This window comes from Pseudophryne corroboree, chromosome 7 (assembly GCF_028390025.1).
Source record: "Pseudophryne corroboree isolate aPseCor3 chromosome 7, aPseCor3.hap2, whole genome shotgun sequence".
NCBI classification, from domain to species: Eukaryota; Metazoa; Chordata; class Amphibia; order Anura; family Myobatrachidae; genus Pseudophryne; species Pseudophryne corroboree.
Window position 1 is genome coordinate 143,298,495 of NC_086450.1, and position 25,943 is coordinate 143,324,437.

At 45.1% G+C, this 25,943-nt stretch overlaps 1 protein-coding gene across 1 annotated transcript in view; it reads left to right on the plus strand.

Moving 5' to 3' along the window:
- The first annotated feature begins 22,332 nt into the window (after positions 1 to 22,332).
- Positions 22,333 to 25,943, plus strand: part of LOC134943465 (protein mono-ADP-ribosyltransferase PARP15-like) — a 175,712-nt gene continuing 172,101 nt past the window's right edge. The window contains exon 1 of the mRNA XM_063932296.1: positions 22,333 to 22,449. Coding sequence (XP_063788366.1) covers positions 22,335 to 22,449 — 115 coding nt within the window. The 5' untranslated portion in view covers positions 22,333 to 22,334. The remainder of the gene's footprint in view (positions 22,450 to 25,943) is intronic.

The following is a 25,943-nucleotide window of genomic DNA, read 5'->3' on the forward strand; positions in this document are numbered from 1 at the left end:
ATAACAGGTAGAGGAAATTATCTCAAAGATACCGGGTTCCCTATGAACTTAGAATGGACAAGACACTGGATTGATGGCTGGGATAGTCCCAGTAGAGATATAACACACATAGAATTTTTTTTAAGGGAACAGCCTGATTAGGGAATCATTCCCCGTAGTGCCCAATCCAGATGTCAAACTTTGTAAAATCTTTGTTACTAAACTCTGTGAGTTGCCTTCAAAGTTTCCTCTTCATCTCTGACGTTCACCGACAGATTTACAGCTCAAACGTCACACGTCTACTCGGTCTTTTCAGAGGTCTGCCCAAACCCAGTATATCTCACCAGCATCACTGTGCCTGGCCATGCACAAAGGGTGGAGAGTGGAAATACTGGTGAAGGGAGACTGTGCATAGATACCGATAGACATGATGATGTGACAGCCTGATGGTGAACGCAAATCTGACAAATTTTCTTTTTATTATTCTCTCTCTCTCTCTTTTTCACTTTCCACGGATGGTTTACTTCACACAACTGATAATAAACAACAGTTAAACACATTGTAATGCAAGATTTATGTTCCCTATAGAAAGGTCGCTGACTCGGACAGAACATCGTATCACTGGAGTGTCTGTTCCGGGAAGGCTGAGAGGCAGGACTGCTGTCACGGCACCTGAGCGCGGAGAACAACAAGATCAGAGGCGGTTGTCGCACCAGTTTTCTTTTTCCTTTTTATTATTTTCTCCATCTCCCATTACCTTCCTTCCCCCCCTTCTTGCTCCCTTTTCTCTCCCCTTAACAAGATGGACTTACCCCAAGAGACTGCGTTTCCGGGTTTTCCTGTTTACCCTGTTGTTGACCAGAGCAGTCTGTTTCGGTGAGAGTACCAGAGAGGTCGAGAAAGGATCTGGAATGGGTTCTGATGGCAAGGACGGATTTGTAGAATTCCAAGAGCAACACATCCATCGAGCAAAGGCAAGAATCAAATAACTATCTGGTAGTCTAGAAACTAGGAGGCACTGTGAAGGGCAACATTTCCAATTCCCGAAAGCCGGGAAATTGGGAAGTGACATGGAATAACCAAACCATGGCATTTTCGCACAGAGCTGATAGGATACCCGTAGATTCTGAACTTATACGCCAAATAGTCAACAGTGGAAGGTATTTTCGGTACAGGTATACTCAAGGAAGTAAGACCATGCGGGTCACCAGGGTACTGTGCGCATATCATACAGCCTGATACGTGTACTGAACAGATGAGAGAGTTAGGGATAGGATTTTTCACTTGGAAGGTTTGCAATATGGTAATGTCATATTCTGTCCCATATGTTCTCCCCGATGATGCTTATTTCATATGCGGGAGGAAGGCGTATAAGTGGCTTGCCCCAAACTCAGAGGGATTGTGTTACATTAGAAGAGTGTTGCCAGAAGTAATGACCATAACCCATGATAAGATCAAAGACGTTCACCGCAGTGCTCAAGCTCCTTATACTCATACTCATTATGAACACATCGTTAAGAGACACATTATAGATAGGACAGAGCACGTAGCCTCTGATTTGATCCACGAATCCACCGAGATTCAATTCCTTCTCGCATTAGATATCACCCGTACTGCCAGAGGAATTATAAATTATAGGTACATCCATGCGCTAGCGAACCTGATAGATAATATCACCGAGATGTATGATGACACCTTCAGGTATACAGGAAGGGAGTTGCAAGCTTACAAAACGGAACTGATCCAGCACAGGATGGTCCTCAATTATATCACAGCGGTGACAGGCGGGTCCTGTGTCACATTGGCAACAATATATGGTGTAAAGTGCTGCACGTATATTACAAACAGCACTGATGACCCAACCGAGACCATCGATCAAAAGATGGACGATATCTTGCAGTTGAAGTGGGAGTTCCGGAGGAGACACAACCTTACCCTGACTGCTGTGAGTAATGAACTGACCGGCTGGGTCTCATGGTTGAACCCACGCAATTGGTTCTCAGGTTTAGGAGAATGGGCTCAAAATGTCATTATGAGTGTAGGAAAGTTTCTCCTTTGTATCCTGGGAGTCGTCCTAATTATTGGCTTGATATTTAGGTGTGTTCGAATTTTAACGCGGCGCAAGCGCAGTACAAAAGTGATGAGTTTAAGGAGCAGGAGCATTGGTACAGCAGCAGATTTAATTTATGACCCATCTATAGAAACGATGTTGTGATAAGGATTGCAAATGAATTCCACGGCCCGTTTCTTTCACCCGTTTTTCCTGTGTTTCTCCCTCAGCAAAAATACACCCATCCGGAAGAGACTTCGATCAACACCCAAGAATGATTACGCAAATGTTATGTGAATGTATTGTAAATATGTGTCTTATCTTCATCTCTACAACCTCCAGGTAGTGACACACATAGTCGACAGGTGATATCCACATATATTAGCATTCACATATGTTCCCCCTCCATGTATCATCATCTAAATGTGCACCCCATTTGTTGGAACAAGAAGCCAAAAAGAGCTCGGTAGTGTTTGTTGGCCCACTTACAGACCCTTAATACGGGATAAGAAGGATTTTATGTATACTTCGCAATACCTCGAAGCTTATCTAGAACATATACGGCACGATGATACATGCCCCTCAGACATGGATTCATACATACATGCTTTTACTATCTCACTAGGTCATACATTTCCCACCTACACCTCTCCTCATACCATCCAATCATCTGTAGATATTGTATTGTATATTTTCTGTTTAATGTTTAGATAGTGGCAGTTATTGTTGACTGCCAAAGGGTTGACTGTCAAAGTCGAAAATATTGTAACGCATACACCATGTACTAACCCCATACACATGCCCGCTGCGCGTGCACTTATTCCGCCGTGCGTGCACATATCTGCAATTTGCGTAGGATCGCTCCTGCGATCGTGCGCGTGGTATGGGTATTTACGGCAGAGTTTGTGAGCGCATAGAGGGTTATCAGAACATTACATATTTAACCCAAATAGTGCACATTGTACACATAGCCCCCTGCACCACATCAGAAAGAAATAGCTGTTTAAAATGGTTACAGAACAAGGGGATTCACCTTTACAGGATAGGAGGGGACAGAACAAGGTTACAAGGTGGTGTTTGGTATCCAGCTGTAGGGTATTTTAAGGGAAACATTCTGGTGTTGGTTTGCGGAAGATCGCATGTTCTTGAGGATAGTTAGATGCAGAAGCAGAATATAGGTTTAAACTGTATTTACTGTATATTATGTATGCGGGGGGAATCCAGAGGAGACCACCCACAAGAGCAGTTAAGAAAGACATTGCCCACCTATTCAAACAGACCTATGACCTCTCCTGTACTGTTTATAACCATCCCTGTGTCCAATGAACAAAGAGATTACAGTATCCATTGTGTTATGTTTTGGATGAAGTGAATAAAGAGAGCTTGCAGCAGGCTTGGTCACACAAGACTCTGAACGCTTTCCACCTGATAAGCGGAGGACCAGCCGGGTTGCGCAAGCGAACATTCTCACGTATGTACATTGACTGTAGCCATTATTCTGTTGTAGATTTATCTTGTTAGCCTGCAGTGTATAATTTGTACTGTTTTACCTTTTGAAATAATCCGCTGTGGCCTTAGAACCCTGTGGTTCAACTACATATCGTTGTTGTGTCCTCATTTCCCTGCTAGGGTTTAAAGCGTATTTAACTGTATAAGGTTTATAAGTATTGATAAGGTGTACGCACTGCGGGTACTTTATACCGCCAGCGCTACTTAAGGTTTAAGGTATAACATCATTGCAGCACTTTGCTGCGTAAAGGTTTAAAGTGTAACCATATTATTACATTGTATTACTAATAAGGTTTAAAGGTTATCAATTGTGTGTGCGCGCACTGTGCGTACTCTGTACACTCAGCGCGGTGTGTGTACGCCAAGTACGTACCACGTACGGGACTCTGTACGCAAATAGCGTACAAAGTGCGTAGCACGTGTATTCAGTCTAGCGGCCGTAGCGGCTGTAAAGGTAAAAGTGTAATTAGAGGTATAGCTTTATGGTTTAAGATAATATCGACATTGTCACCGCCTTGGCGGTTTACATGAGCCACTGCTGTGATGTTGTCTGGTTGGATCAGCACCGGTAGGTCACGAAGAAGATACTCCGCTTGTCGTAGGCCGTTGTATATGGCCCTCAATTTCAGTACGTTGATGTGTAGACAAGCCTCCTGGCTTGACCATATCCCCTGAAAATTTCTTCCTTTTGTGACTGCTCCCCATCCTCGGAGGCTCGCGTCCGTGGTCACCAGAACCCAGTCTTGAATGCCGAACCTGCGGCCCTCTAGAAGGTGAGCACTCTGCAGCCACCACAGGAGAGACACCCTGGCCCTGGGGGACAGGCTTATCTTTTGATGAAGGTGTAGATGGGACCCCAACCATTTGTCGTGAAGGTCCCACTGAAAAGTCCTCGCATGGAACCTGCCGAAGGGAATGGCCTCGTAGGCTGCCACCATTTTTCCCAGAACTCGAGTGCATTGATGAACAGACATTCTTTTTGGTTTTAGCAGGTCCCTGACCATGTTCTGGATGTCCTGGGCTTTTTCTATTGGTAGAAAAACCCTCTTCTGTTCCGTGTCCAGAATCATGCTAGGAATGATAGTCGAGTGGTTGGAAGCAACTGTGACTTTGGCAGATTGAGAATCAAACCGTGTTGATGTAACACTCTCAGGGAGAGTAACACGCTTTTCAGCAATTGATCCCTTGATCTCGCCTTTATCAGGAGATTGTCCAAGTACGGGATAATTGTGACACCCTGCTTGCGCAGGAGCACCATAATTTCCGCCATTACCTTGATGGAAATCCTCGGGGCCGTGGAAAGCCCAAAAGGCAACGTCTGAAACTGGTAATGACAGTCCTGTACCACGAAACGCAGGTATTCCTGATGAAGAGGAAATATGGGGACATGAAGGTAGGCATCCCTACACGTCCAGCGACACCATAAAATCCCCTTCTTCCAGGCTGGTTATCACAGTCCGGAGTGATTCCATCTTGAATTTGAACTTTTTCAAGTATAGGTTTAATGATTTTAGATTCAAAATTGGTCTGACCGAACCATTCGGCTTCGGGACCACAAACATTGTTGAATAGTACCCTTTGCCCTGTTGGCATAGGGGAACCTTGACAATCACTTGCTGTTGACACAGCTTTTGAATTGCATCTAATACCACTTCCCTCTCCGGGGAAGAGGTTGGCAAGGCCGACTTGAGAAATCGGCGAGGGGGCACTTCTTCGAACTCCAGTTTGTAACCTTGGGATACAATTTCCAACGCCCAAGGATCCACGTCTGATAGGACCCAGACCTGGCTGAAGAGTCGAAGACGTGCCCCTACCGGTGCGGACTCCCTCTGTGGAGCCCCAGCGTCATGCGGTTGATTTAGCAGAAGCCGAGGAGGACTTCTGCTCCTGGGAACTAGCCGAAGCAGGTGTTCTCTTACCTCTACCCTTACCTCTGGCGAGGAAAGAGGAGCCCCGACCTCTTCTGGACTTATGCGACCGAAAGGACTGCATCTGATATTGTGGGGTTTTCTTTTGCTGTGGGGGAACAAAAGGCAAAAAAGTAGATTTACCCACGGTAGCTGCGGAAACCAGGTCCGCGAGACCATCCCCAAACAAAACTTCACCCTTGTAAGGTAAAACCTCTATATGCTTTTTTGAGTCAGCATCACCCGACCATTGGTGGGTCCACAGAGCTCGCCTTGCCGAAACTGCCATGGCGTTGGCTCTGGAGCCAAGCAGTCCCTCGTCTCTTTGAGTGTCTCTCATATACAAGACTACGTCCTTAATGTGGCCCAAAGTCAGGACAACGGTATCCTTGTCCAGGGTATCCATGTCAGCCAACAAGATATCTGTCCATGCTGCAACAGCGCTACAGACCCATGCTGATGCTATTGCCGGTCTGAGTGAAGCCCCTGTATGTGCATAAATAGACTTTAAGGTAGTCTCCTGTCTACGATCCGCAGGATCCTTAAGGGCCGCGGTGTCAGGAGACGGTAGCGCCACCTTCTTGGACAGACGCATTAATGCCTTGTCCACCCTGGGTGAGGATTCCCAACGTACCCTGTCCTTTGCAGGGAAAGGATACGCCATAAGGATCCTCTTGGGAATCTGCAGTTTTTTGTCTGGAGTTTCCCAAGCTTTTTCAAATAATTCGTTCAGTTCATGAGATGGAGGAAACGTTACCACAGGTTGCTTCCCCTTAAACATATGTACCCTCGTGTCAGGAACAGAGGGGTCATCTGTAATATGCAAAACATCTTTTATTGCCATAATCATATAATGAATACTTTTGGCCACCTTAGGGTGCAACCTTGCCTCATCGTAGTCGACACTGAAGTCAGAATCCGTGTCGGTATCAGTGCCTACTATTTGTGATAAGGGACTCTTTTGAGACCCTGACGGGCCCTGTGACCCAGCCACATCCATGGATTGACTCCCTGCTGTTTCCTTGGACTCAGCTTTGTCCATTCTCTTATGTAATAAGGTCACATTAGCATTTAACATATTCCACATATCATACCAATCATGAGTCGGCGTTGCCGACGGAGACACCACAATCATCTGCTCCACCTCCTCCTTGGATGAGCCTTCCGCTTCAGACATGTCGACACACGCGTACCGACACCCTCACACACACACAGGGATTCTATAAGGGGACAGTTCCCCAACAAGGCCCTTTGGAGAGACAGAGAGAGAGTATGCCAGCACACACCCAGCGCCAACTGACACTGGAAACAATTCCCAGATATAGTGCTTTTATATTAAGTCAATCGTGTAATACACTCACTGCGCCAAAATGTGCCCCCCCCCCCCCCTCTTTTTCAGCCCTGTGTCACCGTTCTGCAGGGGAGATTCCGGGGAGACAGCTTCTCTTCAGCACACTGTGGAGAAAATGTCCCTGGTTAGTGCTGTGCGACCAAGCTCTGCCCCCTCTAGTGGCGGGCTTCGGTCCCGCTCAAATTCACAATCAATGGCGGGGGATGAACATATTCACTGACTCCGCAGCCCATATGTACCTAACATGCCAAAAATAGAAGTATATATTGCTGCCCAGGGCGCCCCCCCTGCGCCCTGCACCCATCAGTGCCTGCTGTGTGTGTAACTTGTGGGCGCGCCCTTACCTCAGTGAAGATCTGAAGTCTACTGCCACCTTAGAAGTCTTCTTTCTTCTTATACTCACCCGGCTTCTATCTTCCGGCTCTGCGAGGAGGACGGCGGCGCGGCTCTCAGACGAACGGCAGGGGGAGACCTGCGTTCCGATCCCTCTGGAGCTAATGGTGTCCAGTAGCCTAAGAAGCAGAGTCTATCATTTAAGTAGGTCTGCTTCTCTCCCCTCAGTCCCATGATGCAGGGAGCCTGTTGCCAGCAGTGATCCCTGAAAATAAAAAACCTAACAAAATTCTTTTATCAGAGAAACTCAGTAGAGCTCCCCTGTAGAGCACCCATTCTCCTCTGGGCACAGAATCTAACTGAGGTCTGGAGGAGGGGCATAGAGGGAGGAGCCAGTGCACACCCATACGTTAAGTTTTTTAGAGTGCCCATATCTCCTGCGGAGCCCGTATATACCCCATGGTCCTTACGGAGTCCCCAGCATCCGCTAGAACGTAAGAGAAATTATAGAGAACAAACATTTGGAGGATAAAATAGGGAAAGATCAAGAACCACTTCCTCCTACTGCTGCTGCTGCCACTGCTGTTGTTACTGCTGGGAGTTGATCGTCTTCCCAGAGGGAAGTCGGAAGACCACTTGTACTACTTCAACTAAGCAAATGACTGTCCGACAGTCCTTTGTGAGGAAGATTAAATATGAACGCAGTCATCCTGTTGCAAAGTGGATAACGGAGGCCTTGACAGCTATGTTGGTGTTCGACGTACATCTGGTATGCGCCATTAGTGCAGTGCCAACCGTGGATGGGCCAGGTGTTTGTGCCGCACACTTGTGTCACTTAGCTTAGTCATACAGCTACCTCATTTGCACCTCATTTACTTCTTTGCATAATGTGCTGTTTGAGGCCTAGTTCTATTTAAGTGCCATACTGTCTGCCACTGCAGTGCCACTCCTAGATGGGCCAGGTGTTTGTGCCGCACACTTGTGTCACTTAGTTTAGTCATACAGCTACCTCATTGCACCTCTTTTACTTCTTTGCATGATGTGCTGTTTGGGGACTAGTTTTTTTATGTGCCATCCTGTCTGCCCTGCAGTGCCACTCCTAGATGGGCCAGGTGTTTGTGCCGCACACTTGTGTCGCTTAGCTTTGTCATACAGCTACCTCATTGCACCTCTTTTACTTCTTTGCATGATGTGCTGTTTGGGGACTAGTTCTTTTATGTGCCATCCTGTCTGCCACTGCAGTGCTACTCCTAGATGGGCCAGGTATTTGTGCCACACACTTGTCTCGCTTAGCTCAGTCATACAGCGAACCTTGTTGCAACTTTTAGGCTTAAAAACAATATTGTGAGGTGTTCAGAATAGACTGGAAATGACTGGAAATTATTGTTATTGAGGTTAATAATACCATAGGATCAAAATTACCCCCAAATTCTGTGATTTTAGCTATTTTTATGTATTTTTTTTTCCCAAAAATCATCCCGATCCAAAACCAAAACCCGAAAGGGTGGTTTTGGCAAAATATATCCAGATCCAAAACACGAGCGGGGATCCAGATCAAAAACCTAAACACGAAAACTGCCCGCCGCACATTTCTACTTGTAAGTGATTGCCCCTTTAAAAAAATGTCAGAGATCGTCCAATATCCTGCACCTCTGGCAATCTCCGACTCCATAACATCCCGCTGCTAGTTTGAATGGCTAATTCATATATATTTTAATTAGAGATGAGCGGGTTCGGTTCTCAGAGAACCGAACCCTACCGGACTTTGCCTTCCGAGCCTGGATCCGAGTCAGGCTCGGGTTTTCCCACCTGACTCGGAACCCGAACGCGGCAAAACGTCATCATCCCGCTGTCGGATTCTCGCGGGATTTGGATTCCATATAAGGAGCCGCACGTCGCGGCCATTTTTACTCCAGTCTCGGAAAGTGTATAGAGAGGACGTGTCCTCAGTGTTCAGTGTCTGTGTGGGGGCGGGAAAGTGGGGTGGTAATTGTTGTGCTGCTCAGTCCAGTCCAGTGTAGTCACTCAGTGTATTGTGCTGCATCAGTCCAGCCAGTCACAGTGTTGGTGTTCTCTGCTGCCATGTATCCAGTGTAGCTGTATAAAGTGGTGCTGTGTTGTGCAGACCAGTCCAGTGTAGTCAGTGTATTGTGCTGCATCAGTCCAGCCAGTCACAGTGTTGGTGTTCTCTACTGCCATATATCCAGTGTAGCCAGGGCCGATGCAAGGTTTTGCGGCACCCTAGGCAAAACTTCTGCCTTCTGCCCCTTCCCCCTACCCACCCTTCAGATGAAAGGCATGCTGCTCTCACCACCTCCCCCCTACTCTGTTAAATGTCTGCTGTTCTACCCCCCCCCAAAAAAAAAAATCTGTGTGCATGCTGCTGCTCATCCCCCCAGACTGTGTGCATGCCTGCTCCTCATCTCCCCCCTCCCCCCACCCCCTCACCACACTGCTGCTCTCGTCCTCTTTCTTTATCAATGCAGAGAATGCACAGTGCAGCCACCTTACCTGCAGACTGCAGTGCAGGGTTGGAACTGAGTAGTCTGTGAAAGAGCCTGGAATGAAGAACAGTGCTGCATGTCACCCCCAGCCAAGACTCCAGGAGCTGTCAAAGTTACTGCCTGTGCCGGTTGGAGGTGGAGCTGGAGGCTGCAATACAGGAGCTTAGCAGTCACGGCTACTGTAAGATACGCATTCTGGGGGATTACAGTGGCTGTGAAAGGTAGGACTATGCTACCTAAAGCTGCCTAGTGGAAGCTCCGGCCCTGAGTGTAGCTGTATAAAGTGGTGCTGTGTTGTGGAGACCAGTGGTAGTGTCTTGTCTCATCAGTCATTCCAGTGACGATATACGCTGCTGCTGCTATATGTCCACTGCTGCAGTATAATAATTCTAACAACAACTTGTTGTGCTGCATCAGACCAGTGGTAGTGTCCTGTCTCATCAGTCATTCCAGTCATTCCTGTGCCGCATATTGGCGGTAATTCTGAGTTGATCGCAGCAGGAACTTTGTTAGCAGTTGGGCAAAACCATGTGCACTGCAGGGGTGGCAGATATAACATGTGCAGAGAGAGTTAGATTTGGGTGGGTTATTTTGTTTTTGTGCAGGGTAAATACTGGCTGCTGTATTTGTACACTGCAATTTAGATTGCAGATTGAACACACCACACCCAAATCTAACTCTCTCTGCACATGTTAAATCTGCCTCCCCTGCACTGCACATGGTTTTTCCCAACTGTTAACAAAAATCCTGCTGCGATCAACTCGGAATTACCCCCATTGTCTCATATAATTCCCAAAAATAATGGAGAACAAAACTTTTCAGGATAAAAAAGGGAAATATCAAGAAGAACCACTTCCTCCTAGTGCTGAAGCTGCTGCCACTAGCCATGACATAGACGATGTAATGCCATCAACGTCGTCTGCCAAGGCCGATGCCCAATGTCATAGTAGAGAGCATGTAAAATCCAAAAAACCAAAGTTCAGTAAAAAGAACCAAAAAAAGACATTTAAATGGTCTAAGGAGAAACGTAAACTTGCCAATATGCCATTTACGACACGGAGTGGCAAGGAACGGCTGAGGCCCTGGCCTATGTTCATGGCTAGTGGTTCAGCTTCACATGACGATGGAAGCCCTCATCCACCAGCTAGAAAAATGAAAAGAGTTAAGCTGGAAAGAGCACAGAAAAGAACTTTGCGCTCTGAGATGGTATCACAAATCCCCAAGGAGAGTCCAAGTGTGTCGGCGGTTGCAATGCCTGACCTTCCCAACACTGGATGGGAAGAGTTGGCTCCTTCCACCATTTGCAAGCTCCCTGCAAGTGCTGGAAGGAGCACCCACAGTCCAGTTCCTGATATTGAAATTGACGATGTCACTGTTGAAGTACACCAGGATGAGGATATGGGTGTTGCTGGTGCTGAGGAGGAAGATGACGATGAGGATTCTGATGGTGATGTGGTTTGTTTAAGTCAGGCACCGGGGGAGACACCTGTTATCCTTGGGATGAAGAAGCCCATTGTGATGCCTGGGCAAACTACAAAAAAAAAACCTTTTCGGTGTGGAATTATTTCTCCACAAATCCGGACAACAGGTGTCAAGCAATCTGTTGCCTCTGTCAATCTGTAATAAGTAGGGGTAAGGATGTTAACCACCTAGGAACATCCTCCCTTATACGTCACCTGCTGCGCATTCAGCAGAAGTCAGTGTCAAGTTGTGAAACTTTGGGTAAGAGCGTAAGCAGTCCACTTACACCTAAATCCCTTCTTCCTCCTGTACCCAAGCTCCTGCAAGCCACACCACCAACTCCCTCAACGTCAACTTCCTCCTCAGTCAGGATCGTCTGTAGTCCTGCAGGCCATGTCACTGTCAAGACTGAGGAGTCCTCTCCTAACCGCGATTCCTCCGTAGGATCCTTGAGTGGTACACCTGCTGTTGATGCCACTGCTGTTGTTGCTGCTGGGAGTCGATCGTCATCCCAGAGGGGAAGTCGGAAGACCACTTGTATTACTTCCAGTAAGCAATTGACTGTCCAACAGTCCTTTGTGAGGCAGGTGAAATATGACAGCAGTCATCCTTTTGCAAAGCGGATAACTGAGGCCTTGACAGCTATGTTGGTGTTAGAGGTGCATCCGGTATCCACCATTAGTTCAGTGGGACTTAGAGAATTGATGGAGATACTGTGTCCCTGGTATCAAATCCCATCTAGGTTCCACTTCTCTAGGCAGCCGATACCGAGAATGTACACAGACGTCAGAAAAAGAGTCACCAGTGTCCTACAAAATGCAGTTGTATCCAGTGTCCACTTAACCACGGACATATGGACATGTGGAACAGGGAAGACTAAAGGCCCATATCACTGTAACAGCCCAATAAGTAGATATATGGCCTCCCGCAGCAAGAACAGCAGCGGCGGCACCAGTAGCAGCATCTCGCAAACGCCAACTCGTTCCTAGGCAGGCTACGTTATGTATGATCACTTTCCATAAGAGGCACACAGCTGACAACCTCTTACGGAAACTGAGGAACATCATCGCAGAATGGCTTACCCCAATTGTACTCTCCTGGGGATTTGTGATATCGGACAACGCCACCAATATTGTGCGTGCATTACATCTGGGCAAATTCCAGCATTACCCATGTTTTGCACATACAATTCATTTGGTGGTGCAGAATTTTTTTTAAAATGACAGGGGTGTGCAGGAGATGCTGACGGTGGCCCGAAAAATAGCGAGTCACACTCCTGAACCTGCCCCTCCATCAACTGAAGCAAGAGGTGGTAACGAGGTGAAATTCAACACTCTATATGCTTCAGGGGATGGAGGAGCAGCTAAAGGCCATTCAAGCCTATACATCCACCTACGATACAGGCAAAGGAGGGGTAATGCACCTGACTCAAGCGCAGTGGAGAATGATTTCCATCTTGTGCAAGGTTCTACATTCCTTTCGAACTTGCCACACGTGAAGTCAGTTCAGACACTGCCAGCTTGAGTCAGGTCATTCCCCTCATCAGGCTTTTGCAGAAGCAGCTGGAGAAATTGAAGGAGGAGCTAAAATGGAGCGATTCTGCAAAGTATGTGGGACTTGGGGATGGAGCCCTTCATTCGCTTTGCCAGGATTCAAGAGTGGTCAATCTGTTTAAATCAGAGCACTACATTTTAGCCACCATGCTCGATCCTAGGTTTAAAGCCTACGTTGTATCTCTCTTTCCGGCAGACATAAGTGTGCAGAGGTGCAAAGACCTGCTGATTAGTAAATTGTCAATTTAAGTGGAACGTGACCCGTCAACAGCTCCTCCTTCAATTTCTACCGCCATTGGGCTGCAAGGAAAAGGATAAAATTTCCTAGCCCACCTGCTGGCGGTGATGCAGGGCAGTCAGGAGCGAAAGCTGACATCTGGTCCAGACTGAAGGATCTGCCAACGATTACTGACATGTCTACTGTCACTGCATATGATTCTGTCACCATTGAAAGAATGGTGGAGGATTATATTAGTGACAGCATCCAAGTAGGCATGTCAGACAGTCCGTACATATACTATCAGGAAAAAGAGGCATCTTGGAGGCCTTTGCACAAACTGGCTTTATTTTACCTAAGTTGCCCCCCCTCCTCCCCCCCTTCCTCCAGTGTGTACTACGAAAGAGTGTTTAGTGCAGATGGTAACCTTGTCTAAATGTGGGGAAGATGATGTTCATCAAAATGAATTATAAATTCCTCCGGGAAGACCTTTACCAGCATTTGCCTCCAGAAAGTACACAGGGACCTGTGATGGTGGATTCCAGTGGGGACGAATTAATACTCAGTGAGGAGTATGTACACAGTGAAAGGGGTGAGGAATCGGAGGATGATGATGAGGTCGACATCTTGCCTCTGTAGAGTCAGTTTGTGCAAGGAGAGATTGATTGCTTCTTTTTTGGTGGGGGCCCAAACTAACCAGTCATTTCAGCCACAGTCGTGTGGCGGATCCTGTCGCTAAAATGATTTGTTTGTTAAAGTGTGCATGTCCTGTTTATACAACATAAGGGTGGGTGGGAGGACCCAAGGACAATTCCATCTTGCACCTCTTTTTTTTATTTTATTTATTTATCTTTGCATCATGTGCTGAATGGGGACTATTTTTTTAAGTGCCATCCTGTCTGACACTGCAGTGCCACTCCTAGATGGGCCAGGTGTTTGTGCCGCCCACTTGGGTCGCTTAGCTTAGTCATACAGCTACCTAATTGCGTCTCTTTTTCTTCTTTGCATCATGTGCTGTTTGGGGCCTATTTTTTAAATCTGTCATCCTGTGTGTAACTACAGTGCCACTCCTAGATGGGCCAGGTGTTTGTGCTGCACACTTGTGTCGCTTAGCTTAGCCATACAGCTACCTAATTGCACCTCTTTTTCTTCTTTGCATCATGTGCTCTTTGAGGACTAGTTTTTGAATAGTGCCATCTTGTCTGCAACTGCAGTGTCACTCCTAGATGGGCCAGGTGTTTGTGCCGCACACTTGTGTCGCTTAGCTTAGTCATACAGCCACCTCGGTGCAACTTTTAGGTCTAATAACAATATTGTGAGGTGTGAGGTGTTCAGAATGGACTGGAAATGAATGTTATCAAGGTTAATAATACCGTAGGAGCAAAATTACACCCAAATTCTGTGATTTTAGCTGTTTTTATGTTTTTTTTCCAAAAAACATCCAGATCCAAAACCAAAACACGAAAGGGTGGTTTTGGCAAAACCAAGCCAAAACCAAAACACGAACGTGGAATTAGAACTAGAGATGAGCGGGTTCGGTTCCTCGGGATCCGAACCCCCCCGAACTTCACCTATTTTACACGGTTCCGAGGCAGCCTCGGATCTTCCCGCCTTGCTCGGTAAACTAGAACGCGCCCGAACGTCATCATCCCGCTGTCGAAATTCTCGCGAGATTCGTATTCTATATAAGGAGCCGCGCGTCGCCGCCATTTTCACTCGTGCTTTGGAGATTGAACGGAGAGGATGTGGCTGCGTTCTCTCCCTGAAAAGCTCCGTAATCTGTGCTCAGTGTGCTGAAAATATCTGTGCTCAGTGTGCTGCAAATAATCTGTGCTCAGTGTGCTGAAAATATCTACGTTCTCTGCCTGAAAACGCTCCATATCTGTGCTCAGTATGCTGCAAATACAGTGGGGATTGAAAGTTTGAGCACCCCAGGCAAAAATTCATTTTAATGTGCAAAAAGAAGCCAAGGAAAGATGGAAAAAGCTCCAAAAGGCATCAAATTACAGATTAGACATTCTTATAACATGTCAAAAAAAGTTTGATTTTATTTCCATCATTTACACTTTCAAAAGAACAGAAAAAAAAAATGGCGTCTGCAAAAGTTTGGGCACCCTGCAGAGTTAATACCTTGTACTGCCCCCTTTGACAAGTATCACAGCTTGTATACACTTTTTGTAGCCAGCCAAGAGTCTTTCAATTCTTGTTTGAGGTATCTTCGCCCATTCTTCCTTACAAAAGTCTTCCAGTTCTTTGAGATTCCTGGGCTGTCTGTGATGCACTGCTCTTTTAAGGTCTATCCATAGATTTTCAATTATGTTGAGGTCAGGAGATTGTGAAGGCCATGGCAAAACCTTCAGTTTACGCCTCTTGATGTAATCCACCGTGGAATTTGAGGTGTGTTTAGGATCATTATCCATTTGTAGAAGCCAGCCTCTCTTTATCTTCAGCTTTTTCACAGATGGCATCAAGTTAGCGTCCAAAATTTGCTGGAATCTTATTGAATCCATTTTTCCTTCTACTCGTGAAATGTTCCCTGTGCCACTGGCTGCAATACAACCCCAAAGCATGATTGATCCACCCCCATGCTTAACAGTTGGACAGAGGTTCTTTTCATTAAATTCTGTGCCCTTCCTTCTCCAAACGTACCTTTGCTCATTCCGGCCAAAAAGTTCTATTTTAACCTCATCGGTCCACAGAACTTTATTCCAAAATGCATCAGGCTTGCCTATATGTTCATTTGCAAAGTTCAAACGCTGATTTTTGTGGTGAGAACGTAGAAGAGGTTTTCTTCTGATGACTCTTCCATGAAGACCATAATTGTACAAGTATCTCTTTATAGTGGAATAGTGTACCACAACTCCAGTGTCTGCCAGATCTTCCTGGAGGGATCGTGCAGTCAAACGTGGATTTTGACTTGCTTTTCTCACAATCCTGCAAGCTGTTCTGTCTGATATTTTTCTTGGTCTTCCAGATCTTGCTTTAACTTCCACTGTTCCTGATGACTGCCATTTCTTAATTACATTCCGAACAGAGGATATGGGCATCTGATAACGCTTTGCTATCTTCTTATAGCCTTCTCCTGCTTTGTGAGCGTCAACTATTCTCAGTTTCAGTGTTCTACACAATTGCTTAGAGGAACCCATGGTGCTGATTGTTGGAGCAATGTCAGATTAGTCTGGGCTTTTAAAACCTTTGAGATTGACATCACCTCGTCTTTCCAGTCGATGATTGAGAACAATCCATGACACTGCCAGGTCTCAGCTGTCCAAAGGGGGCAGTACAAGGTATTAACTCTGCAGGGTGCCCAAACTTTTGCAGACGCCATTTTTTGTTTTCTGTTATTTTGATAGTGTAAATGATGGAAATAAAATCAAACTTTTTTTGACATGTTATAAGAATGTCTAATCTGTAATTTGATGCCTTTTGGAGATTTTTCCATCTTTCCTTGGCTTCTTTTTGCACATTAAAATTAATTTTTGCCTGGGGTGCCCAAACTTTCAATCCCCACTGTATCTGATCAGTGTGCTGCATTGTGGGGACTGCCAATATATAATATATTCTTTTCTATAGCTTCTATACTGCTTGTCAGGACACACATGGGTCACAGTTACACAGCTCTGTACTGATATATAAAATAATATATATACTTTTCTATAGCTTCTATACTGCTTGTCAGGACACATGTGTCACAGTTACACCGCTCTGTACTGATATACAGTAATATATATACTTTTCTATAGCTTCTATACTGCTTGTCAGGACACGTGTCACAGTTACACCGCTCTGTAATGATATACAGTAATATTATATATACTTTTCTATAGCTTCTATACTGCTTGTCAGGACACATGGGTCACAGTTACACCGCTCTGTTTGTACTGATATATACAATAATATATATACTTTTCTTATTTTCATTAGCTTCTATACTGCTTGTCAGGACACATGTGTCACAGTTACACCGCTCTGTACTGATATACAGTAATATTATATATACTTTTCTATAGCTTATATACTGCTTGTCAGGACACATGGGTCACAGTTACACCACTCTGTACTGATATATACAATAATATATATACTTTTCTATAGCTTCTATACCGCTTGTTCAGGACACATGTGTCACAGTTACACCGCTCTGTACTGATATATACAATAATATATATACTTTTCTATAGCTTCTATACTGCTTGTCAGGACACATGTGTCACAGTTACACCGCTCTGTACTGATATACAGTAATATTATATATACTTTTCTATAGCTTCTATACTGCTTGTCAGGACACATGGGTCACAGTTACACCGCTCTGTACTGATATACAGTAATATTATATATACTTTTCTATAGCTTCTATACTGCTTGTCAGGACACAAGTGTCACAGTTACACCGCTCTGTACTGATATGTACAATAATATATATACTTTTCTATAGCTTCTATACTGCTTGTCAGGACACATGTGTCACAGTTACACTGCTCTGTACTGATATATACAATAATATATATACTTTTCTATAGCTTCTAGTATTACAGTGCAGCATTTTGGTGACTAACAGTATATAGTTGTACAGTAGGCCATTGCTGTATCTTGCAGCTCTGTGTCACTGCAAGTATCCATCCATTCCATTTTCTTCCAGTGATTTGGACCAATAATACCATTGATTAGAACAAATAATTCCAGTGATTTTGTCATTTTCTTCCAGTGATTTGGACCAATAATACCATTGATTAGAACAAATAATTCCAGTGATTTTGTCATTTTCTTCCAGTGATTTGGACCAATAATACCATTGATTAGAACAAATAATTCCAGTGATTTTGTCATTTTCTTCCAGTGATTTGGACCAATAATACCATTGATTAGAACAAATAATTCCAGTGATTTTGTCATTTTCTTCCAGTGATTTGGACCAATAATACCATTGATTAGAATGAATAATTCCTGTGATATTGAGGTGTTTGTGTCGCTTAGCTTAGCAGTCCAGCGACCACAGTGCACCTCTTTTTCTCTTTTCTTTGCATCATGTGCTGTTTGGGGCCAATTTTTTGAAGTGCCATCCTGTCTGACACTGCAGTGCCACTCCTAGATGGGCCAGGTGTTTGTGCCGCCCTCTTGGGTCGCTTTGCTTAGTCATCCAGCGACCTCGGTGCAAATTTTAGGACTAAAAATAGTATTGTGAGGTGTGAGGTGTTCAGAATAGACTGGAAATGAGTGGAAATTGTGGTTATTGAGGTTAATAATACTCAAAATTACCCCCAAATTCTATGATTTAAGCTGTTTTTGAGGGGTTTTTGAAAAAAAAAACACCCGAAATCCAAAACATGCACCGTATGGGGTCCTGAGGACCGAGTTTGAGAACCTATGGATTAACATGAAATTAAGCTCAATTGTATGGGTTGTGTTTGATATACTAGGCCATGCCAAGTGTTGTGTGTGTGTCCACATTTCCGTACTCAGTATGTGCACCAATAATGCGAACGCATGCATCTTTGTATAATTGTTGCCATTACTTTTATGTCCAAGCCTGAATAAGGTCTCAGAGCACAAATCACTCCATTTCTAAATGAAGGTCTCCTGTATGTTTCATGATAGGGTGACCATAATATCCCTTTAATCTGGGACACATATGATTTACACAGGTTCTGTGGCTGGCTAAAACCAGGTGAAATTCTGGCTAGAGTTTAGCCAGCCACAGAACCTGGGTAAATCATAGGTGTCCTAGTTGAAAGGGATATTATGGTCACCCTACATCAGGCATTCCCAACCACGGTCCTCAAGGCACACCAACAGTGCAGGTTTTAGTGATATCCAGGCTTCAGCACAGGTGACTTAATTAGTAGCTCTGTTATTTTGATTTAATCATCTGTGCTGCAGCCTGGATATCACTAAAACCTGCACTGTTGGTGTGCCTTGAGGACCCTGGTTGGGAATGCCTGCCCTACATGAAAACATTTTTACTCACTGTCAACCAGTGGTTCCCAACCGCAGACCTCAAGTACCCTTAACAGTTTATATTTTCCAGATCTCCTCACAGGATTACAAGTGAATAATTAGCTACACCTGGTCTTTTAAAATGTGTCAGTGAGTAATGAATACACCTGTTTAACTGCTAGGTGACCCGGAAAACACAAACTGTTGGGGGTATTTGAGGACTGAGGTTGGGAACCACTGATCTAGAAATTCCCCGTTGTTTGCCCAGGCAGTGTATGCCCACTTGTCAGACTACATTCCAGAATTAATGCAATCTGTGGCGCCATAATCATACTTGCCTACCTGACCCTCTCCATGAGGGAGAAAATGCTCTGTTCCTGGACTTTCCTGGTAATGTATGATTGCCATCACCTGTGGTGAGCTAGTTAATTGATAAGAAAGGTGGTTTCACTGCAGGTGATGGCAATCATACATTACCAGGAAAGTCCAGGAACAGAGCATTTTCTCCCTCATGGAGAGGGTCAGGTAGGCAAGTATGGCCATAATGTAAAAATTATACATCTGAGGGCCTGATTCAGAATTGTACACAAATGCCGTTGCAGCTACAATTTTGTATGCAGCGGCTGTTCAAAAGTATGCAAATTCCGCAGCCACCAGTATTTATATTGAGACGACCAGTGACAATGGGGTATATTTACTAAAATTCGTATTTTTCCGAATGAGGTTAAAGTTCAATCACGAATTACATCGAAAGTGTAAAATTGCAACTTTTTGAATTTATTACGACTAATTTACTAAGCTGTCGTATTCTGCATTTTCGTATTTACCGATGTCGATGTCATTCGTATTTTTTTGCAGTGTTTTACGTGAGTGAATTGTAAAACACTGCCGACTTTAACACAATGAATCTCAGCCGGATCTGTGAGATCCGTGCTGGGCTTCATTGTGCACCTTTCGTAAAATAAAAAACATTGTTAAAATAAAATAAAAAAAATGCGTGGGGTCCCCCCTCCTAAGCAAAACCAGCCTCGGGCTCTTTGAGCCGGTCCTGGTTGAAAAAATATGGTAAAAAAAGTGACCGGGGTTCCCCCATATTTAATCAACCAGCACCGGGCTCTGCGCCTGGTCCTGGTTCCAAAAATACGGGGGACAAAAAGCCTAGGGGTGCCCCGTATTTCTGAAACCAGCACCGTGCTCCACTAGCCAGATACATAATGCCACATCCGGGGGACACTTTTATATTGGTCCCTGCGGCCCTGGCATTACATACCCAACTGGTCACCCCTGGCCGGGGTACCCTGGAGGAGTGGGGACCTCTTCAATCAAGGGGTCCCCCCCCTCCAGCCACCCAAGGGCCAGGGGTGAAGCCCGAGGCTGTCCCCCCCATCCAAGGGCGGCGGATGGGGGGCTGATAGCCATTTTGTCAAAATTTGAATATTGTTTTTAGTAGCAGTACTACAAGTCCCAGCAAGCCTCCCCCGCAAGCTGGTACTTGGAGAACCACAAGTACCAGCATGCGGTGGAAAACCGGGCCCGCTGGTACCTGTAGTACTACTACTAAAAAAATACCCCTATGCGCTCCATTGTAACCAATAATGGGAACTTTGTGGTCAGCGGTTGACCGAAAGTAACCTCACCGCTGACCACAAAGTTCCCACCATTGGTTACAATGGAGCGCATAGGCGCTACATTGTATCACTGACGTGTGCTGCCTGACATACACTACAGGAGCACACAGCCAATCAGGAGGGTGCCACAACGTGGCGCTCCCTGATTGGCTGAAGGAACCCTCTTAGACAGAAGTCAGGGGGGGTTCCTGGCAGTTGGGGAAAGGGGTCCCATGTGAAAACATGGGGCCCCTTTCAGTGCGTGGTCGGGTGTCCGTTTTTTTATTTTGCAAAGTACGTGGATTACAAATAGAACAGAAGAGGACCGATCTACACTGGATTATGTGAGTATAATTTTTCCAACAGGTACCCCATGGATTCTACATGGAGAAGAGGACCGACCCTCGTGTGAACATAGGTAAGTATGTATGTTTGGAGGTGTGGATGTATGAATTAAACTTTTACTTTCAAGGTGTGTGTCTTCTGTTTTTATTGGGGTATTTTTTTAGTAGTAGTACTACAGGTACCAGCGGGCCCGGTTTTCCACCGCATGCTGGTACTTGTGGTTCTCCAAGTACCAGCTTGCAGGGGAGGCTTGCTGGGACTTGTAGTACTGCTACTAAAAACAATATTAAAATTTTGACAAAATGGCTATCAGCCCCCCATCCGCCGCCCTTGGATGGGGGGGACAGCCTCGGGCTTCACCCCTGGCCCTTGGGTGGCTGGAGGGGGGTGACCCCTTGATTGAAGGGGTCCCCACTCCTCCAGGGTACCCCGGTTAGGGGTGACTAGTTGGGTATGTAATGCCAGGGCCGCAGGGACCAATATAAAAGTGTCCCCCGGCTGTGGCATTATGTATCTGGCTAGTGGAGCACGGTGCTGGTTTCAGAAATACGGGGGACCCCTACGCTTTTTGTCCCCCGTATTTTTGGAACCAGGACCAGGCGCAGAGCCCGGTGCTGGTTGATTAAATATGGGGGAACCCCGGTCACTTTTTTTACCATATTTTTTCAACCAGGACCGGCTCAAAGAGCCTGAGGCTGGTTTTGCTTAGGAGGGGGGACCCTACGCATTTTTTTTGTGCAAATTTAACACTTTCCCACCCCTTCCTACTGATAAATATGCACTGATCTCATGGATCCGTGCATGCCTATCAGAACACGGTAAAAAAAAGCAGGTCTGTTTTATTTTAGCACTTTTTCACGATTTGTATTTTTTCACGGCAGTGTTTGGCTATTGTCGGCAGTGTTTGTGAATTGCACTTTTTAGTAAATGACCGAGTTCTACCAAATTACAGGCGTATTTGACCGATGGTGTATTCATTCGTATTTTTTTTCTTGGACTTCCAAAAAAATACGAATGCCCTCATCACTGCCGTGATTTGAGTTTAGTAAATTCCCGAGATGACACTTTGAAGAAAAAACACCATCTCGGTCAAAATCGGGACCTTAGTAAATATACCCCAATGTCTCTGAACTGCCGCTTGCTTACAAAGACACAACTGTCGGCATCACATCAGTCAAACATCGACATTCTCAGTAACCATATGTTGCACAAAATAGTCATTGTAACTGCATATGGTCTTGCAGTCACAAGCTGTGACATGCCCCAAACATATTTGTGACACGTCTACGTTTCAGTTGTCACTCCCCTTTTACCTCCCACAAAAGGTCCCTGGCTGTCAATCACTTTGCAAATATATCCCCATTGTGACTACCCTTGCAAGACCACAAGTGCAACTTATACGAAGTGGAAAAAAGTCACTTGACTGCGTACATCATCATTTCGTCTATCTCTGAATCAGGCCCTTAAGTAAAATATGTCACCAAATGTCACCAATGTATGCTCTGGCATATCGGGAACGGTTTTCTGATTTGTTTTGTTTTTTTTCTCATTCAGATAGTTCTGTGAAGGGAGGCAATCACTATGTGTGAGGTGATGGTGTGTGACACCTCTGTGAAGGTAAAGCAGGGGGACATCACTGCCGAAAGTACGAATGCCATAGTAAACTTAAACAATGCAACATTGGACCAACAGTTTGGTAAGTAGTTACAGCCACTGGAGTATTTATAATGGATGCAGTGTGTGTTGGGCACACATGCCCCTAAGTCCAGGGGAAGCACACATCGCACATGGGGGGTCATTCCGAGTTGTTCTCTCGCAAGCTGCTTTTAGCAGCTTTGCACACGCTAAGCTGCCGCCTACTCGGAGTGAATCTTAGCTTATCAAAATTGCGAACGAAAGATTAGCAGAATGCGAATAGACACTTCTTAGCAGTTTCTGAGTAGCTCCACACTTACTCGGCATCTGCGATCAGTTCAGTCAGTTTCGTTCCTGGTTTGACGTCACAAACACACCCAGCGTTCGCTCAGACACTCCTCCGTTTCTCCAGCCACTCCAGCGTTTTTCCCAGAAACGGCAGCGTTTTTTCACACACACCTATAAAACGGCCAGTTTCCGCCCAGAAACACCCACTTCCTGTCAATCACATTACGATCACCAGAACGAAGAAAAAACCTCGTAATGCCGTGAGTAAAATACCTAACTGCATAGCAAATTTACTTGGCGCAGTCGCACTGCGGACATTGCGCATGCGCATTAGCGACTAATCACTCCGTTGCGAGAAAAAAATAACGAGCGAACAACTCGGAATGACCCCCACGGTGCACCAATTTTTTAAATACTTACCCCTCTGGAGTCCATTTTCACGGCATTCTGCACATGCACAGTAAAGAAATCACTGGGAAAATGGCCATTACGCCATTTTCCCAGAAGTCTGCGCTTGCGCAGTAGAGTCTGAGCATAAACCTGGCATTGCATAAACTAAGTGAAAGTGCATCTGTTGTTTACTGTCATGAATCTTAAGATACTCTGTATACACATATGCCCAGTCTTGTCTTACCCGCGTTTGCGACTATTCGCAGTATACGGGCATGATAAGCATTGCCGCGAATGGTCACAGACATCGCATTCACACCCACGTCCCATAGGGAATGCATGGTGTGTATGCACGTTTTGAGATGAGAGGGCCTGTGTGCAGGCTCCGTGCCCCTACTCTCCTGCGGTGCTCCAGACTCTGACTTTATGCCATAATTTACTTCACATACATACGTAGGTCCCTGCACCTTGTTCTCGGGGACATCTCTAATGCACATGCAGAAATCTTCAGAGGGGTTAATATAATTAAATCGGTTCAGGGTGTGCAGAGTGTGCTCCCCTTAGACCCATAGGCCCTCACACCATGCACTTATTATAGATATGCCTATGCATGTGCAACACTATCAGGGGGATATTAGAATCCCTATGTGTAACCTTACCAAATGTGAGCCTTACGTTTTAAGATATACAGATGTGTACTTTACCATGCATCGCGGGCCGCCTGCTGCGCTATATGAGACTCGGAGAACCAGCCTTGGTAGCAAGAATCGATGCTCCCGCTACCCAGCACAGTGTGAGAGGGACCTGGCAGTGGTATTATAGCAGGGTAGTGGGAAGATATGCTTGTGCTACCCTTAGTTTAAGTGCTTCGTGGCCTGTGGCAGTAGCGAAGCTCCCGCTACCTATGCTTTGAATGGGGACAATTAAAGCTTCGGGAGGTCATGTTGGTCGTGGCAGCACCAAGAACCATTGCCTCCAGCAGCAACAAGTGAGGACACATCTGTCAACTATATACAGTATATATATATATATATATACACACACACACACACACGTGTATATGTATATATATATATATATATATATACATATATATATATATATATATATATAGGTCATTAGGTCGACCACACTTAGGTCAACAGTCATTAGGTTGACCACTATCGGTCGACATGGTCACTAGGTCGACATGTACTAGGTCGACATGGAAAAGGGTCAACATGATTTTTATTTTTTTTGTGTCGTTTTCTTCGTAAAGTGACGGTGAACCCCAATTAGTGCACCATGTCCAAAGTATGAAAAAGTTAAAAAAATTATAAAAATGTGAAAAACTCATGTCAACCTTTTTCCATGTCGACCTAGTGACCATGTCGACCTATTGACCATGTTGACCTAATGCATGTTGACCAATAATGGTCGACCTAATGACTGTCGACCTAATGACCATATCCCATATATATCTATATACAGTATATATATATATATATATATATATATAGTAAGGGGGAAGGGGAGGGCAGCAGCACTCACAGGACTTCTTCAGTACACTTAAAGTTCAACTTCCAGTCCACATCCACTTAGAGAGACCATCCGTTGAAGTATAGCAAGTTACATATATCTATCTATCTATTTCATATGTTTTTATGTATATATATATTAGAGATGAGCGGGTTCGGTTCGTCGAGATTCGAACCCCCCCGAACTTCACCTATTTTACACGGTTCCGAGGCAGCCTTGGATCTTCCCGCTCGGATAACCCGAACGCGGCCGAACGTCATCATCCCGATGTCGGATTCTCGCGAGATTCGTATTCTATATAAAGAGCTGCGCGTCGCCGCCATTTTCACTCGTGCATTGGAGATTGAACGGAGAGGACGTGGCTACGTTCTCTGCCTGAAAAGCTCAATATCTGTGCTCAGTGTGCTGCAAGTATCTGTGCTCAGTGTGCTGCATTGTGGTGACCACCAGTATATTATAGTAGTACAGTACAGTAGGCCATTGCTGTATCTTGCAGCTCTGTGTCAGACTCAGTTCTAGACAGTATTCTGATCAGTGCTCAATATCTGCTGCATTGTTGTGTGACCAGTATATACTATATAGTAGTACAGTGCAGCATTTTGGTGACCACCAGTATATAGTAGTACAGTACAGTAGGCCATTGCTGTATCTAGCAGCTCAGTGTCACTTCAAGTATCCATATCTGTGCTGCATTGTTGTGAGCAGTATAAAGTAGTACAGTGCAGCATTTTGGTGACCACCAGTATATATAGTAGTACAGTACAGTAGGCCATTGCTGTATCTTGCAGCTCTGTGTCACTTCTAGTATCCATATCTGTGCTGCATTGTTGTGAGCAGTATATAGTAGTACAGTGCAGCATTTTGGTGACCATCAGTATATATAGTAGTACAGTACAGTAGGCCATTGCTGTATCTAGCAGCTCCGTGTCACTTCAAGTATCCATATCTGTGCTGCATTGTTGTGAGCAGTATATAGTAGTACAGTGCAGTATTTTGGTGACCACCAGTATATATAGTAGTACAGTACAGTAGGCCATTGCTGTATCTTGAAGCTCTGTGTCACTTCTAGTATCCATATCTGTGCTGCATTGTTGTGAGCAGTATATAGTAGTACAGTGCAGCATTTTGGTGACCACCAGTATATAGTAGTACAGTACAGTAGGCCATTGCTGTATCTTGCAGCTCTGTGTCACTTCTAGTATCCATATCTGTGCTGCATTGTTGTGAGCAGTATATAGTAGTACAGTGCAGCATTTTGGTGACCACCAGTATAAAGTAGTACAGTACAGTAGGCCATTGCTGTATCTTGCAGCTCCGTGTCACTTCTAGTATCCTGAACAGTGCTCAGTATCACTGGTC